Source organism: Meriones unguiculatus, chromosome 17 (assembly GCF_030254825.1).
Source record: "Meriones unguiculatus strain TT.TT164.6M chromosome 17, Bangor_MerUng_6.1, whole genome shotgun sequence".
Taxonomy (NCBI): Eukaryota; Metazoa; Chordata; class Mammalia; order Rodentia; family Muridae; genus Meriones; species Meriones unguiculatus.
The window spans coordinates 60,499,004-60,517,583 of NC_083364.1; the positions used below are offsets into that span (position 1 = coordinate 60,499,004).

The 18,580-nt window shown below is 41.9% G+C and overlaps 2 protein-coding genes across 7 annotated transcripts in view; one reads left to right on the forward strand and one right to left on the reverse strand.

The window, feature by feature from the left end:
• Dcbld2 (discoidin, CUB and LCCL domain containing 2) overlaps positions 1 to 14,632 on the forward strand; it is a 64,641-nt gene extending 50,009 nt beyond the window's left edge. Inside the window, exons 10-16 of the mRNA XM_021662045.2 lie at positions 1,650 to 1,800; positions 2,618 to 2,698; positions 2,865 to 2,981; positions 6,239 to 6,332; positions 8,950 to 8,999; positions 9,823 to 9,960; positions 10,900 to 14,632. Of these exons, the coding sequence (XP_021517720.1) occupies positions 1,650 to 1,800; positions 2,618 to 2,698; positions 2,865 to 2,981; positions 6,239 to 6,332; positions 8,950 to 8,999; positions 9,823 to 9,960; positions 10,900 to 11,366 (1,098 nt within the window). The 3' untranslated portion in view covers positions 11,367 to 14,632. The remainder of the gene's footprint in view (positions 1 to 1,649; positions 1,801 to 2,617; positions 2,699 to 2,864; positions 2,982 to 6,238; positions 6,333 to 8,949; positions 9,000 to 9,822; positions 9,961 to 10,899) is intronic.
• A 762-nt stretch (positions 14,633 to 15,394) lies between these two features.
• Positions 15,395 to 18,580, reverse strand: part of St3gal6 (ST3 beta-galactoside alpha-2,3-sialyltransferase 6) — a 54,302-nt gene continuing 51,116 nt past the window's right edge. For all 6 annotated transcript variants that reach the window (XM_021662047.2, XM_060370593.1, XM_021662046.2 and 3 more), the window contains 2 exons: positions 18,128 to 18,280; positions 15,395 to 16,497 (listed from right to left, as the gene is read on the reverse strand). In XM_021662047.2, the coding sequence (XP_021517722.1) occupies positions 16,411 to 16,497; positions 18,128 to 18,280 (240 nt within the window). In that variant the 3' untranslated portion in view covers positions 15,395 to 16,410. The remainder of the gene's footprint in view (positions 16,498 to 18,127; positions 18,281 to 18,580) is intronic.

Here is an 18,580-nt window from a genome sequence, read left to right on the forward strand (position 1 = left end):
TCTCAAGTAAGTGTTATATTTGTTTTCACATGTCTTCTAAGTCTGCACATACATACAGAGCCTAAATTTTATTTTATTTCTAGAAAGCCAAATCAATATGTCTCCTAAATTTTCATAATCTATTTCTTTCTAATAGTACACCATCTTCATGTGAGAGGAGAGTGAGAAAGAATTGTGTGCTTCTGTTTTTATTTTTTCTGAGGACATCATATACACCTTTCTGTGTACTGGATTCTCAGTAAATGTTGGCACTTTGTTTTTGAGACAGGGTCTCATAAAGCTAAGTCTGGACTTAAACTGCACAGGTGAGGATGACCTTGTGCCCCTGATTCTGAAATTGGGATTATAAGTGTGCTCCAGAATACCCGGTTTTATGTGGTGATGGGGATAGACAGTAGGGCTTTGTGCACGTAACCAAGCACTCTACCATCTGGACTACATGCCCAGCCTTTCTTTGCCAACAGTTTGTCCTGAAATGATGTTTCGATTAGTTCCGTTATTCTATTGTAGGGAAGTATCTTAAGGAAATCACAGAAGCTCACAGACATTCGGAGCAAACTTTATAGAAAATAAAAGCTCTTAATGTGTTCTCAAATGTGTATAATGTAGTTACATGTGGATGGGCCCAGAAGAAATAGTTCTCATGCTTGGGGATGACTTAGAGGTCCAGGGAAAACAAGGTTTTGCTTAACTTAGTACAGCCTTTCTGTAGAGTCAGACAGTCGCGATAGCTCCCTGCTGCTGGCCACTGTTATTCTGTGGGTCACTCTTTCTGTGCACTGCCTTGAAGGCATTGAATGTATGACAAGTACATGAAAATACTTTATAAATAAGAGCTGACTGAATATAAAACACACTTGCTTGAATGAGTTGAGGGAATAAGGTAATCACTTTAAATCATGTTTATATAATGCATTTGTTCCATTTGTTGCTTCTTCACATAAGCAACAAGTGATGAAAACTGGGATCATGGTGAGCAGAATGTCATAACGCAGTTGTTCCAGCAGGTGGAGGCCTGTTTGCATTTGCTACTCTGTTCACGTCCAGCCTATTGGGAAACTTATTCTGAAATGTGCCTGAGCAAATGTCCTTGTTGTATGTGGAGTGTCTTTAGGTACATGCGCAGGAGTGGTATAGCTGGGTCTTGAGGTGGAACTATTCCTAATATGAGGAAGGGGGAAGGAAAAGAGGGAGGGGCACCCTTAGGATATAAAGGAAATAAACTGAAATTTAAAAAAATTAATGAGCAAAGCATTTCCAGTAGTCTCTTGTATGATCAGTTCTTTTTCACTTTAAAAATAAAATCTATATGTTTAAATAATTAACTCTATAAGGACTGGGTTGATAGCTTATTAATAGAATGAGCTGTGTCACTGCAATTGAACCATCTCACAGACTGCCAGCCTAGCACGCCTGTTCAGTTCTTACACCATCCTAAAAGCCTTTTTATAGCTAGTATTTTCCTCACGTAAGTTTCAGAATAGAATGTGCAGCTCCTTAATACTTGTTTCTCCAAATGGTAACTAAGTCCTTTTCTGAGAAGTCTGTTCTGTTGTCGTACTTGACAGATGTTGTTGAGCATGCTTAAGTGGAGCAGTCCAGTTCTGGTCTCTTTGATGTAAAATACCAATTTTTGTTATTTTTTAAAGATATTTCAAGGAAACAAAGATTATCACAAGGATGTTCGTAATAACTTTTTGCCACCAATTATTGCACGTTTCATTAGAGTGAACCCTGTCCAGTGGCAACAGAAAATTGCCATGAAAGTGGAGCTGCTTGGATGTCAGTTCACTCTCAAAGGTAAAGAGTCAGTGTGGGCTAACAGTGGTCTGAGCTGCTTCCCTGTTAAATTTACTGTGTAACCATCACAGTGATCACACATACTCATGGGATACTGTGGCCTTTCAGTACATGTGTGTAGATACAATGATCAGATCAGGGTAATGGTTGCTTCAAATAGATACCGTTTCTCTGTATTTGAAACCTTTCAGAATTCTCTCTCTAATAGGAAATGCTCATTTATTTTCCTGTTAAAAAGTTGCCCGTCAAAATGGTTTCAAAATACAAATGAAAAGGCAGCATCATTCCTGTGAGACAATATTTTGTGATTGCTTTCCAGTTCTGGTTTTAAAGACTGGCCATCAGGTTTTATATATTTAGATCTATGCACTAAAGATCAGAACAGCAACCTTAGCTTGAGTAACTTTCTTTTCAATTAATAAAACTGGAATAAATTCACTCTATTTTATATAACGTAATGTTGTTTACTTACACCCACAAAACTATCACTGTGCCTGACAAAGTTGGCTTTCCGTACACACTCACTAAAGACACTAAATATGCCATATATCAAACTGTACCTATGGGATTCTGTAGCATTCTGCTCCACAGTATCTTCTAAGATTGTCTGTTAATGATTTAATTGTATAAAAGCTGAAAATTCTTAGTTTTTCTGCATGTAATGCAAAATATAGTTATCCACCTAGATTCTGAGATTTTAAATTGCTCTGAAGAATTAAACAACTTAGGAAATGTTGAACACTTAACATTGCTCTTTTAAACTATGATTTTTTTTTTTAAAGCAAAATGTCTAAACATTTCTAACCCATTTTTTAAGGTCGTCTTCCAAAGCTTACTCAGCCTCCACCACCTCGGAACAGCAATAACCTCAAAAACACCACAACCCATCCCAAACCAGGTGACTGTATACCTGCTTTTAATGTGAAAGTTTGATGTGCCCTGGATTTATGATGTAATGTACTATAAATATATTTAAAGCATTAAAAAATGGACTTTCATTAATGGACTTGCTAATGATTTTAAAATAAATAAATAAATAAATATTTCTTCTAACTTTTTTCCAGGTCGTGCCCCTAAATTTACCCAAGGACTTCAGCCTCGAAGTAGGAATGAACTTCCTGCACATACAACTGCCACTCCTGACATAAAAAACACGACCGTGACTCCCAGTGTAACCAAAGGTAGGCAGGAGCGCAGGCGTGAGCACTGCCACCTGGTGGGCTCGTGTTCTCTGCTCGGGGGTCCCGCTCACGCTCTCGTGTGTGTTTTCAGCTCAATCCTAGATACATAAACAAGACTTCTCTCTTCAGGGAAAAGCCTGCAACTGCCCAAGAGTGCTCTTCGGTCACTAAGCCTGCTGTGCTGGGCTGTTCTGTAGACCTCTTCTCATAATCCCCGTCAGCTAAGTGCAAGCTCAGAAAGGGGACAGTTGGTAGAGAAGAACAGAAAACAAAAACTTATAAAAATATTCAATTAATATTCTCACTTTTTAAATACCCTTTCTATATATTTATAATCAAATATTAAAAATACGTCTAAATTATATTACAGTGATAAGTAGAGTGTTAAACTGCAGAAACCAGTGAGGTTCTTTTTACTTGTTAAAAAGAAAATTTTCAGTTAAGTTCAGAAAATAAGGTGTCGGTGTCAGGAAAATGATAATAATTGCTAACATGAAAAAACACTCATTGTCAGCAAAATGTAAAGAAAGGGTTACTAAGGAAACCCTAGTTCCATCTCATTAATAAAAGAGTGAAGTCAAATATGGTGTCATTACAGCATGAGAAGGAAACAGGACAGGAAATCTGTAAACCTTCACAACTTCAGAGTCAGGAGGTAGAGAAGAGGAAAGGAGAGAGCTGATAAGCATCAGTAGTGAGCAGCTATGTGGGAGAGGAAGAGAAGGGCCTCAAAGATTCAGGTTGGCGGGGAATCACATACAGGACAACTGAAAAAGAAAGAAGGAAAAGGAAAACCATGCTGAGTGCCAGGCTGAGGCTCTGGGTTCAGAGGGTACGGGACTGACTCCAAGTGCATACGTCCCCACACAAAAGGGTTGTATCAAGGACACGTGGTTAGAAATAGAGAGGGTTTATATAGAAAAAGCAGTTCAGGAAGAGAAGGTTAGTGAGCTGAAGAAAAGCCCAGAACTCTTGGGCCACAAGGTGTATATAACCCTTGATAGAACCCACAATCCCATTTGTATTTCACAGGCTTTTCTCAATCGTTCTCTGCTGGTGCCTGAAATCCAGTGTGAAAGCTTCCAGTCTTCATGTGTCTGGCTTCTCTATCTTGCTGTTTCCATCCCTAGTCACTACTTTCCTGGCTCTAGAGGCCACTTCATCTACTGTAGCTTCCTTGTCCTCTAGAACTTAATAATTACTTTCATTTTCTTAAGTTTTTATAAATTCAGGTCATTTCCTCCAGCTTTCAGTATGTGTGCTTCTTTTCTGTCTTCATCTTCCTCGTGGTGTAGGAAAAGCTAGAGAGAAACAAGGTTCTCAAAGCAAGTAGAGCGGAGCGTCTCCCAGGAGCCACCTCAGCTTCGGGGTAATAGTGGGTAGATGTACAGTGTTGTTTTTCAAAGCTAAGCTGAATTGCTTGTGCTTGCATGTGGAGCCCAGAGGACAAGCTCAGATATGTTCCAGTTTTTCAATGTGATAGGGTCTCTTTCTGGCCTGGAACTAGCCAACCAAGCCGCATCAGCTGGCCAGCACACCTCCCGGGTCTGCCTGTCCCTGCCGCCACCGTGCTGGGATTACATGCCAATACTCCTGGCTTTTTGTGTGTTTTTAACATGAATTCTGGAGAATGAATCCAAGACTTAAGGGTTACAAGGCAGCGACTTTACTAGCTCCTGGGTCTAGGCAGTTGTCTTACTGTCTGGGATTTAATCAAACTCTGCATGTAAACCTGTACGTCTCTCTCCAGCTCTAAGAAAAAATAAGGAAAAGCCAGATTTATTTTTCTGATTTCTGAGTGCTTCCTGGCCTCAGGCATGACTTTATCTCCCACATTTAATTTCATGGGGAAAATCATGTCGTGGTCAGATGTGCGATGGCAGTTTTACAGATGCGCTGAGTGAACAGTTCTGCCTGTTCTCTACTAAGGCTTTTTGAAATACTCCCCATATTTTTAAAAACTTCACCAAGAGACGTTCACTCACTTTCCATTTCTCCTCTACCTTTGCAAACTGAAACTACAAATGCAGACTTTTCTTACCCAAGTAATTGCGAGCAGCCTGTTTGCTGTGATAAGGCTAGACCGTGAGGTCCAAGGCCCTGCCTGTTCCACCATCGTGTGCATTCCTGACTGTATGCACAGAGGGCTTTCTGTGCTCAGCTGCACTGTTACCTAGCCGTAGCTACTGATGTTTTGTCATTTGGGGTTGATAGATTCTCTCGTCTGTAGTGAAGAGAGAGCACAATTCACTTTTCCCTCTCATCGCTGGATACTCAGATTCCTTCGGTTTCACTCTTCTACAGAAAGAGGAATGGGCATCTTTAGAGATGTAACTTTTAGGATCTTGATGTCTTCCCCACTAAATTCTTGACGTAGAATTGCATCCTTTAACCCACGTACTTGCTGCCTCAAAATACCAATCAGAAGTGTAGTATCTGTATTCTCATCAACAAACCTGTTTCCTGCTGTCCATTCTTCCTTTAAATGTCATAAACCAACATAGCACCTTGTTTTTCCTTTAACTGACAGTTCTTTGCAACTGAGGCTTACTTGTATTTTTCTTGATAGGTTTCTAGATGACTTTGGACTTATTTGTTTTTGGCCTATGACGTCTTACAACATACACTTTACTACCTATGTATAAGGTGGTTTTCTACTTTACTGCTCGTCTGTTAACTGCTGGTAATTTAAAGCATATACTGCTTTTGCCAGGTGGTGCTAGTGGAAGCCTTTAATCCCAGCACTTGGGAAGCAGAGGCAGGATGATCTCTACGAGTTTGGGGCCAGCCTGGTGTACAGGTTACACAAAGAAACCACCCCATCACAAAACAAACAAACCTTATACTGCTTTCAGAGATGGGCAGAGGTAGAAAGAAGGGTGTGCTGAATGAACTGTCCACTGAAGTGTGAAAACTTGTGTCACCCATTTCTGCCAGCCTTGTTCCATAAGTGATATGTAAGATATTCTTTGAGATAGAAACTGTTGCTGGGAGGTGGTGGTGAACACCTTTAATCCCAGCCCCTGGTGAGACAGAGGCTGGCATATCTCTGAGTTCAAGGCCAGGCTGGCCTACACAGAGAGCTCCAGGATAGCCAAGGCTATACAGAGAAACCCTGTCTCAAAAAGAAAAAGGAAAGAAAGACCCAAACTGAGATAGAAAGTGTTGAGCTATGGTGATCTGGTTCAACTTCTCTGTCTTTTCTTTCATGGTTTCTGTTTCACTGTCGATATGGTTGTTCTGTTTCATGGCTTCAGATGTCGCGCTGGCTGCTGTTCTTGTTCCTGTGCTGGTCATGGCCCTTACCACACTCATCCTCATTTTAGTGTGTGCTTGGCATTGGAGAAACAGGTCAGTACCAAGCTTATTACATGATTGATGGGGGGGGGTTGGTGAAGGAAAACAACCTAAATATTTAAAATAATGGAGTGTGGTACAGCTCACCTGCTAGGATAGTCACTAGAATAAAATCAGGTTTCTCCTTCGGCTCCATGGATAGTTAGTTACTGGGGAGCTCTAATAAAAAGGTCTGCATTGTATATCAAGATCTATACATTAAGATGAACATTGACAATATAGGTATTTGATAATATTAGACTGATTGATTTCTCTAACACATTTAGCAGGGTTGTCTAACCAAAATAACAAACACTCACGTTTGATGAGTCATACACATGAAGTGCTGAGAGAACCATGAGAGTTAACCCGAAACCTTCTCAGGAGGTCTGCTTCGTGTTTTGTTTAAAGAAACAGGATCTTCCCAGATCAAAGAGTCTCAGAGGGCTTCATGTTTTCAGGTTGTGAAAAGAAAATACCATAAAACTGGTGGTTTATAAGCCATATTTCCTTGTTGTTCCGGAGGCTGAGAATTGGACATGGGTTGCTGGCAAATGAGTGACTCGTGAGAGACCCCTCTGTGGTTCAGATAGTAGAGGAGGAATGAACAAGCTCCCTTGAGCTTCTCACAGGGATACTGATCCCATCAAAGAAACCATGACCTCATCCCTCCCGAGAGCCGCCCCACTTCCCAACACTATCACCTTGTGGGGTTAGGATTGCAACATCTGAGTCTTGGAGAGACACAGGCATTCAGTCTTATCACAGTAAAGAACAGCCCAGACTGAAGGGATTGCTTAAGTGAAGACAGGGATAGGACTGTAGGCAGAATAAACAGAGAGGCATCTGCTTCATAGTGACATAACCATGGAAGTGGATTAGGAAGGGCTTGCCAGGAAAGAGAAATTTGTGTTCTAGTCTATAGACTAGCAAATTATTGAATGCTAAGCATGCTGGTTATATTATCAAATGACTGTAGAAAGTGACAGGATTTGTGAAGTGTGGGTCCAGTGAATAGAAGAGGATAGGTGAGACAAGGCATCCAAATGAATTTGGAAAGAGTCTAGTCAGACAGAAGTCCAGCAGCATGACTTTACAGCAGTTTTATCACGGTGCGGGACTAGTTTAAGGGAAGAAGCAGCAATATTCTGGAGCAGCGTGAGGTTTCTGGCGTTTGTAGTTTGACTAGCAGTGACACCATGAGTTGAGATAACAGCAGGAGGGACCTCTCTGACAGAGGAAGAATACACTTCATTTGTTCGCTCTTCGACAAATACTGAATCTGAAGACTTGGCTGCCATGTGCTAGCCTCTGGCAGCTCTAGGATCTGTACATCCTTTCAGGCGAATGGCTTGAGCTCTTAATGAAAGCCACACCTGTGATCTGATAAAGGATTCATACAGCTAGCTATGTGTATCCTCATTTGTAAAGCAGAATGTTTCTGGCTAGCCTATAAATACTAACTTTAGCTGGACTAGATTTGCGTGATTCTATCAGTGGCCTTTCATTTGCTAGCTTTTCCATGTAAAAGGCTCTCAGTAAATAGTAATTCTTTTTTTGCTGTTTTTTAAAATATATATATATATATATATATTGAGAATTTCATAATTACATCTTGATCATACTTGCCTCCACCCTCACTCCTTGTGGATCCACCCTCCTCCCATTCCATACCCACCCAACTTTGTGTCCTCACCTATCCAACTTAGTGTTTATGTATTCTTGGGTGTGAGGCCATCCACTGGAGTCTGGTCTACCTGCCAGGGGCCACAGCTGTGAAGAAAACTAGTTAATTTTCCCTCTTTGGGTAGCTGTCAGTTACCAACAGTTCCTCAGCTGGATGGAGCTTCATGTCTGCTGGGGGTTTTCTCTGTCTTGAGCTTTGTTTCTATACTGGGTATTTAAATACTCACATACCATGTTGCATGTGTGGAGATTAGAGGACAGCTGTGGTAGTCTGTTTCTCTCCTTCCACCCTGTGAGTTCCAGGGGCCAAACTCAGGTCCTCAGGGTCCATGGCAAGCCCCTTTACCTGTGGACCCGTCTCACCAGCCCATGTGAGATTGGCACTTGTGTCAGGAAATGCCCTTTCACTGCTGATTTCCTTTTGTAAAGTGCTCTGAGCAAATAGCAGTTCTTAACAGAGAGCAGTGTCTCCTGGGAGAACTGGAATTCTGAGGTGGAGGGAGTAGGCTGGGAAGAATCTTGTTCTTAACAGAGAGCAATGTCTTCTGGGAGGAGAACCAGAATTCTGAGGTGGAGGGAGTAGGCTGGGAAGAATCTTGTTCTTAACAGAGAGCAATGTCTTCTGGGAGGAGAACCAGAATTCTGAGGTGGAGGGAGTAGGCTGGGAAGAATCTTGTCCATTGCACATGTGCCCCTCTTCCTCAGACTCTGTGGGGCCTTCCAGGCCCGGAAAAGCATTCTCTCCCTCCACCACTGTCACTGCTCGTGCCAGCGTGTTTGTTCAGACAGTGGTCATGAGGCATCTATATAGTTGAGAGTATGAGAGGCTCAAAACTTCTCTGTGTGAAAGGACCACATGCTCCTAACTAGTTATTAGCTGGTGGTCATGCTTCCCTTTGGGACGTTTTTACTAGAGGATTCACTGTTTTCTAACCTTTATTTTCAGAAAGAAAAAAACTGAAGGCACCTATGATTTACCCCACTGGGATCGTGCAGGTAACTTGTAGATTTAGTTTTCTTTTCAGAGAGAAATCTCCCCTCTTCCGGGTATGGTCTTAGGGAGTCCTTAGATAAAAATTCATGTTGTCCTGGGGTGGAGAGACGGCTCAGCAGTTAAGAGCACTGGCTGCTCTTCCAGAGGACCTCCTGGGTTCGGTTCCCAGCACCCACAGTTCACAACTCTCTGTAACTTCAGTTCCAGGGAATCTGACACTCACACAGACATGTGCATGCAAAATAGCATTGCACATAAAAATGAATAAATCCTTTTAAAAAGAGATTTACATGCTCCACCATTACATACTCCACCATCTGGTTCATGAGTAATTAAAGGGAAAGTGTAAATTTTTTGCAATACACATTGTTATCTTTTCCTCTGGAAGCTTGGTCTTTTCCTGTGATTATTCCTCTTGAGGAGAACAGCCTTCCATGTGGTCTGTGTAAGCACTAAGTAAGAACCAAGAACCAGTAACTGCGTGTATATGTGACTCTGCCATGGTGAGCACCACTTGGGAGGCTAGCACTTTACCAACCTGTGAGGTCCTTGGTCATTTGAATTGCTGAAAGTTCCTTTCCTAGTCTCGACAGTCCAGCCCAGGGAGGGCTAAAAGGTGTTGGAGGTTTCTAGAAAACCTTTTTAAAATCTCTGCAGTGACAGTGGCTTATGTTCAAGCTGCATGCACATTAGGTAGAGACTTCTGTGTGCTGCTTTGCACTGGTCATTCTATCAGAGCAAAGTCACCTTGCACATGAAGGCTGATTTCTGTAGACTTGATCTCTGTAAGTAATGCAAGGTCCCTGGCTTACAATCACAATGAAGGTTGGTGGAAAGGAGTGAAGCAGTTTCTTCCTGCCAAATCGGTGGAACACGAGGAGACGCCAGTTCGCTACAGCAATAGTGAAGTTAGTCACCTGAGTCCGAGGGAAGTCACCACAGTGCTGCAAGCTGATTCTGCAGGTAAGACTGCACCGCGCGGAGAGCCAGGCATGAGGGGAAACACATTTGTTCCAAGGACTTTAGGATTTACAGCAGATTTAATCCTTTGTCTATGTTAAAGATAATGGTACTGGAGAGAAGGCCCAGCACTTGTGGCTCTTGCAGAGGACCTGAGTTCTGTTCCTAACACCCACATGGCTGCTCATTAACTACCTGTAGCTCTAGTTCAAAGTGATGAGATGTCCTTTTCTGACCTCTGCAGGCACCAGGCCCGCACCCGCACATGGCACATGAACATTCACACAAACATTCATACACATAATTTTTTTTTAAGATAAACTATGTTCCAAAGGTTAACTTTTCAAAAAATGATGTTCTGTTCATAAAACTGAAGCATTCCTTTCTAAAAACACGGGACCTTGTATCCGTCAGCCTGGGGATTGGCTGGCTTGCCCATTAGGTGTGCCCCAGGTCCCAGTGAGAGATACTGTCTCAAGAAACAAGGTGACCTGCTCCACATGTACAGGAATGCCAGTACTCAAGACAATAAAAGACCAGGAAAGGCTGAAAGAGCCCAACCGTGGCACCCTGATGTGTGTGCACTCTCACCACTTCTGACAGTTCTCAAGGCATACAGGTCACGTTTCCCTAGACTACGACTTATTCCATTAATGGGATACTTCTTTCCATTCAGGTATGGCTTGTAAGTCTAAAGAGCATACGTAAATACTTTATGGAAAAATAGATGACGGAGGCTTTTTGAAATGTCAAGTTACTACTCTGAGGTCCTAGATTCTTCAGCTGGTCCCTGTGGGTAGGAATTCCAAAGCTTTACATTGATAAAAGACCAAAGTGTCATGATAAAAATGCTTGGTTTTGGTGCAACCTGTAGCTATCACCTTAAAGTTGTGATCTGTTTTCATAGCACAAGTGTCCCATTGTGTCTTGTGGTATCCACAGAATATGCACAGCCCCTCGTGGGAGGAATCGTTGGCACACTCCATCAGAGATCTACTTTTAAACCTGAAGAAGGGAAAGCAGCAGCCTATGCGGACCTAGATCCTTACAACTCTCCAGTGCAGGAAGTATACCACGCCTATGCTGAACCCCTGCCCATAACGGGGCCCGAGTATGCAACTCCGATCGTCATGGACATGTCAGGGCACCCCACAGCCTCAGTTGGCCTGCCCTCCACATCCACTTTCAAAACTGCAGGGAACCAACCTCCCGCTATAGTGGGAACTTACAACACGCTTCTCTCTAGGACTGACAGCTGCTCCTCGGGCCAGGCTCAGTACGACACCCCGAAGGGTGGGAAGCCAGCAGCTACCCCAGAGGAACTGCTGTACCAGGTGCCACAGAGCACCCAGGAGGCATCGGGAGCGGGAAGGGAGGAGAAATGTGATGCCATTAAAGAAATCCTTTAAAGGTGGTGCTGCTTTTGACAAAGCATCCATTTAAAGCACATGGCTTTTTAATTCTTAGTGGTAGTGATAGTAGAATGTATCAAGTATCTGTCACTGAAGTGGTTAGGGGAATGTGGTGACCGAGGTACAAGAAACTACTTATTTTGCCATCTTGCTTTAAAGGTGTTACTGTGTGACACAGTTACTGCTTGCCTGTTACATTTCAGACATCCCGTTTGTTACTACTGTAAAACACTATTTTTAATACAGAAAAAGCTCCCTATAATGCACTTCAGAGAAACTGAAAATCACTGAGTATTTATTACCAATGCTGCAGGTACATTAATGAGCTTGAGATGGTTCTGTAAGCCTTGCTGGCAATAATGCATGGTACTGTTCTTGAAATACCAAATGGCTTGAAATTCTCCCTTTGTGAAAGGTGTGTACTATCATGCTTTCCTCCTCTGCTAATCCTGTGTTGCTGTCCGCATTCTTTGTTTACTTCACAACAATCAGCGATGGGTAAGCCTGTTCCAGTGGCAGCCATGAATACTTCTCTGTTTCCCCAGGAAGATGCATGGTTAGAACACTCTGCCTTGCAGTGAGCTAGGTGACTGGCCTCTTATTTGATGACACTCTTGACAGCAGTAACATATTGTGCCAAGGGCCTGGTCTCTCCTCTGTTCATCCCACCCGGGACCCTCTGTGGCCTTGCTCCACCATGTGTTTTATGAACGCTGGAGGCCTCCTTTGCAGTAGGCAGTCACGTGAAACCAGCCTTCCCTAAGTATACTTCTCCACATGGACATGGGAGAGAAGCAACTCACAGTTTAGAAAAGCTATAAACGGAAGAAATAAAAGACACTAAAACTTAACCTCCTTTGCCTTACTTACACACAAGCCCAAATATGCAAATTTTCTGTGAGTCCCAAAATATTTTGTAATTTTTGACAAATACATTTTAATTTTCTTCAGTAAACCACTGTAAGAAAAAGAAAACCAACATATGAGCCAGGCCTGATGGTTCAGGCCTATAGTCCCCAGTACCTGGGAGGCAGAGGCAAGAGGACCCCGAGTTCAGTGCTTTGTATTATACAGACTGAGTTCAGGACTAACCTAGGCCACTCATAAAACCCAAAATAAGGGGTGGGGATACGTCTCAGTGGTTTAGTGCTTGCCTACAACATTGTGAGGCCCGAGGTTCAATCCCCACTACTACAGAAGGAAAATAAAGGGCGGCATGCATTCTTCGGGTCTCTCTGATTCTGCCTTCTGTCTGGGAAGAGACCTAAATAGTCCTTTGTGTCAGACCTGGTTGACAGAGATGCTGTAGCATCCGAACCGTGTGTGACTGTTCCAGCATCCTACTTTCACTGCTTGAACAGGACCCGCCTTGCACACGTTTCAGCAGGAAAAACCACAGTTTAATGGATTAGCCTGTAGTACGGAAACCACCTTCTCCTGTCTGTAGGCTGGCAAGATAACTGAAAAAGCACATCAGAGGTGGACATAAATGCCCTGCCCCGTCTACAAACCTGTTTGCAGACTTAAGGTATACTTGGCCGTTGGGTCCTTGGCATGTTTCTCAGCTTGTTATTAGACTTCACTCCATTTGGACGGTGGTAAACAGTATTGCCTTTGCTTCCTTCAGCCCGCACACCAGTATTGTAAAACGCTGCTTCCGAAACACAACTGTTTGTTTCCGCAGGTTTCTGTCGCCTTCTCATACGGCTTGCTTTTATTGTAGTTTTGCCTTTTGTCTTACAGAGTTTGAGACACAATCTCACTTGTTGAGACATGAGCGCACAGCTTGCTTCAAGGTAACAAAGCAAAAAGCACAGATGTTTGAGAATGTGTAGAGTGCATGCTGTTCAGGTGCCAACAGAGCAGACCTTCTGCTGTTTTGTTTTCACGCATGCCCAGGACACAGAGAGTCGAGTTCTCTTCGAGTCACATTCCCACTGGAAGCTTGAAGAGATGCTGCAGAGATGAAGTCATTTTTCCCAAAGAAGCCTGCTATTTTGTGTAACTGTGTGCCCCCGGTTAATTTCCCCCAGAACTCTTTAAAAACAAAGTGAGGCCATGTTTGTTGGTATGACGCATATTGTAAGACTTGATTCCTATTGCCACTGTGCTGTCCTTGAACTCTACCAATGGTTTTCACAGAATACCTAGTTATTTTTATATATTTTTACTTTGCAGATAAAGAGCTGAGCCTGATTCAAATGATTTCTTCCTGGTTTTATACTTTTCCCGTTTAGTTTCTGTATTATAGATTACCTTAGGTTCTTAGTCACTTACATGTCTGAGAGGACAATCAAGTAAAATGTGAAAGTAACCATTTTTTGACCAAACTCCTTGATTTTTTTTTTAATTCTTCGCTCGAAATATTCAATGCTTAATTGGATTTTCTGTTTCCTAATAACGATTATAGAAATATATAGACAACAGTGTGGCGAGCGCTGCCTTGGGAGGTTTCAGAAAATTACACTGACTTGACTGTTCCTTGATCCTAGAAACCAGCACAGATAGAGATACTGTGGATTCTGGTTTGCATTTTATTAAATGCGGTTTGTAGCTCCAAGTGGTTCCTGTTGAACGTGCCAGGTCTATCCATTTATTTCATTCATGTTTCACTGTTTGCACTTTCCATTGAACAATGGTTTTATTCGCTATTCACAGAGAATTTATGCAGTCGTTACAGTGATGGTGTGCTGTGTGTGTGTTCACTTCTCCTCTGCCTGTCCCGGGGATGAAGTGTTAAAAGTGGATGTAGCCACAAGATGTGGCCAGGGACTGAGTGGGAGCTTCTGTGCCTTGGCTCTGCATTGTCACCTGGAGAGCAGCAAAGGGGAGCAGAAAACCAAGGCAGACAAGACCACTAGAAAGAGCCCCGAGATTATGGGGGATACTGGAAGGGTCCAGATCCTCCAAGGAGAACTGGTGGGGGCTCTGTGTTAAAAAAAAAGGGGGGGGTAATTCTACCTTTGGGTTGAACTTGAAGTCCCTAAACTGCAAACTCTAAGGAGTTGGATGATAGTGTTTAGGCGAACTGTGGCACCAATTCTCATTTAGTCCAACTTTCATTTTCCATTTTTGGCACTGGGAATGGTGAAAACATGTATTGAAGTACAGAGGAGTGCCAGTTCTATTCTCCCAGAATGTATTTTTCTTACCTCGGCATGTACTGTAGTCACTTGATATTTGTATATGTTGCTAGAATTTAGGCTGTTGAAAATAGTGAAATTCTAATGTGTTTTTAATAAATTATATGTGTCTTGCTCAGATTATTTGGATTAAATAAACCAACCTTGACATCATACCCCATAAAATGCCAAATTTCTCAACATTGACAACAGTCAGTCACATTTTATGACCAGTATTTATAGCATCATTCCAGAATACTCCTGTGAGTTTTTTCCCTTGCTCTCCTCCCTCCCACCTTCCCTGCTGCCAGCTCCACCCTGCTCAAGCCAGATTTACTGTGGAAGTGAATCTGGGCAGCACAGCTCCATGTGGCTGTGCAATAAAAGAGAACCCTCCCTCCCCCCTCCCCAAAGCATGGAGAGTCAGCTAGTACCTAGCTTCCACCTCAGAGTTACAAAGCTGGACACTGTGCCAGCATGAGCCAGCCTGTCAGATTCCAGACAGTAACTAAGTCACCCTCCTGCTTATGAGGTATTTTTCAATTGTTCTTTTTTCTCTTTATAGCTACTCTTTAGTGGGGCAAGTTGGTTGCCAGTAACACCAATGCTTCTAATAATGCTTACTGATAAAACAGGACAGTAATTCTTCATTCAACTCAGGTTTCTGACAGCATTTGAATCCATCTTCATCTGTTCTCTCTTCTCCTTCCATTCTACCCCAGTAACCATCGGTTTGTGCATTAACAGCTGAAAGGGGAAACTTGCCTTACAGGGCTAGCTCTCGTTTGTTTCATCTGACTCTTCTCTCATGTACCTGAAATGGCCTAGTAAATGTTTCATTGAAGGCTAAATTTAGTCATGTAAAATATGACATTTTTCCCATACAAATAAACAAACAGAAAATCAGTTCAAATCTTAAGGCTTTACTTTTCTAATTTGTTTCAAATAAACACTTTAAGATTTAATGACTACATGAAACTAGGAAAATAAATTTGCTCATTCTTGAACTTGCTTTTTTTTTGTTTTGTTTTGTTTTTTTTGAACAGGTCAACTGACATACACCTTTAATCCCAGCTCTCTGGAAGCAGAGGTAGGCTCAACTCTGAGTTCAAGGCCAGCCTAGACTACATTATGGCTTCTAGGCCATCCAAAGCTACATAGACCCTGTCTTTAAAAAAAAAAAAAAAAAAAAAAAAAAAAAGAAAAGAAAAAGGTATTTTAAGATATGGTGCTGTAGGATACAGTGGCACAAAGCACAAAACTGTAATCCCAGAACTAGGGAGACAGAGACAAGAGAACCAAGTTCAAGGCCAGCCTAGGCTACATAGGAAGAACCTATCTCCCCAAAAAGCAAAATCTTAAGATGCTCATCGGTGCGAAGAGTACTTTCCTAACTTGTACAAGGCTCTGGTTTACTCCCTAACACAGCAAATTGCTGCTTTCATCAATTGCAGGGGGCACTTAACTAAACCACCATGAGTACCATGGACTTCCACAACCAGTCAGTTTCAGTTTTCTGCACCTGGTTCCCAGTCACGTGCCCAGGAACAACCAATCTTAATACGTATCTCAAAGTGACACATGACTATCAGAACTAGTGAAGTCAACTAAATATCCGAGAGCTCTTCACATAAGCGAACTACAAAGGGGTATTTTAAAACAACTCAAGACACCAGCTTGATTTTTAAAAAACACAATCAAAACTTTACATGTTTCCCTGATATCTTAACTAAAAGGTTTTTTTGTTTTTCATAAATACATTCATAGAAATTAAGCTGGTGGTTATAAATCACCAGGCAGCAACAGACTTAATATACATAATTATTTCATAAGTTCAACATATTTAAAAATAAACTAAAATTTGCAGTACAAAAATAAAAACTAATACTGTTTAGCGTCATCTTTTGAAATCTATATCGTCAATCTTGAGTTAGGTTGATTACCATTTTCTTCTTTATAATATTTGTTAAAAAGAGCTGTTCTGCAGCCACATTGTGATAAGCGTTCTGAAAAAGAAAATGAAATAGGACGGCCATCATTCCCACTCTGCAGACATTATCAAAGGAAGAGAGCTACTCAACGTAAAAGCTCCTCACAGTAAGCACAGACAGCAACAACATGGACCCTGTTTCCCTGCTGGCTCACTTTTTTGCTCTAGAGCTTCCCCTGAGTCACTTTTCCACCTGAGTTTCACCTGGAGTGGTGAACTATGCAGAGACCAAACATTTACGTCAGAATGTGCACTGTAAGAGTAACGCCCAGAGTCCAGTCTTAAAAACTGACTTGGACATACATAAGAGGATGACTTTAAACTCCTGACCCTCTGCCTCCACCTTTAAAACAACAGTTCTGAGCCTGATACACACTTCTGCAGTGCTTAAAAGTGAAGCAGGAGAATCGTAAGTTGAAGGCCAGCCTAGATTACAAGGAGAGACCCTGCCTCACACAAGATTTTTTTTTTTATGTCTGAGATACTAGTTCAGTCGAAGGGTATTTGATTAGCCTCCATGAGTGCCCGAGTTCAGTTCCTAATACTGCAAAAATAGTAATTCTGGAGTTGGGTGTGAGGCTTAGCATTGTAAAATACCATTTTTTTTTAAATCTTTCTATTGATATCCCCAGGGAGTTGCTTCAATATTCTACAAGTGCTATGGGAAATTAGAGCTGAGGAAAAGCTCAAAATCCATGCCAAGCTTAAAATTTTGGTTTCGTGCTTGGAGGAACAGTAAAATTCAACATGATTATCACCTTCCCTAGTTCTGAGGTATCCAGGGATTATTTAGAAGGACTGATTTCATGAGCTATCGCCATATACTTTTATAGCAAATAACTCATGTTTCAAAATTTCAGACGTAATATTTGTGTGTCATTTATGGTGTAGGATGAAGAACTCCAGAAACAGGAAATCCCTTCTCATTCAAAACTTGAACCTCATGTTCAAGTGTACCAATATCAGTGTCTGACCAAAAGGAACATGATGTGATAAACAGGCCTGCCACATTGTCGTCATCAAGGCTTTCACAGGGTCACGTGTTTTTAGACCACTTTGTCTACTTAACCAAAAGTGTGAACACAATTGCTATGACCGTAATGATTTGGTGAGTCTGTGTGTCTTACACACACTAGTTGATTATATTTAGTATTTCTTTTAAAATCTGAAATAAGACTCAGTCCCTGTTGTGGCTAGATGAAACAGCAGTCACCATGAGACTAGCCAAAGAATCTGAGATCCACAAGTTAGAAACTGCTGCTATAGTAAAATAATCCCTGGACCAGAATCCTATTTTTAGCCTTTGGGAGCTCAAGAGTGTAAAAAGGAAAACACAGGCACCTGGAGACAAAGCTCAGTTGGTAAAGTATGGGCAAGGACCCGAATTCTCCCTCCAGCACAGATGTAAAAAGCCAGTGGTGATAACTGGGATCTGATCTCTATGATTAATTGGCCAGATCGCCGAGTCTGCTTAGTAATCGCCGAGTCTGCTTAGTAAATTCTGCACCAGTGAGTGACTGTTAAAACACTCAACATTGACCTCTGGCCTCCAGAGACACCCACACAAGTTTTCACCTACAAACGGGAATGCAATGGACACAATTTTAAAGGCAAGGGTTTTTTAAACGGTAAAAAAGAAAAATTACCTGTTTCATCAAAGCCATGGTGGCATTTCCATAGTAGTGTAAAGGACTGTTTGGACTGAGGAAGTTGTACTTGAAACCAGCGAGGTGGACTTCACTGCATATGTGAAACGCCATTGTGATGGCGATAATTCCTGTCGTGGGGTGTTTGGGTTTCTAAAAAGAAATCAGAAACTTAAAGATGGAAATAAGCGGGGCTGGAGAGATGGCTCAGCGGTTAAGAACAGTGACTGCTTTTCCAGAGGTTCTGAGTTCAATTCTCAGCAACCACATGGTGATTCACAACCATCTGTACTAGGATTTGATGCTGATGCCCTCTTCTGGCATTCAAGTGTCTTACAAATAGAGTACCCATAATGTAAAATAAATAACTCTTAAAAATATATGTATACATAGACACACACATACAAATAAGCTACATTCTTCCCAAATGTAGTTGGCTGGCTTACTCTGATG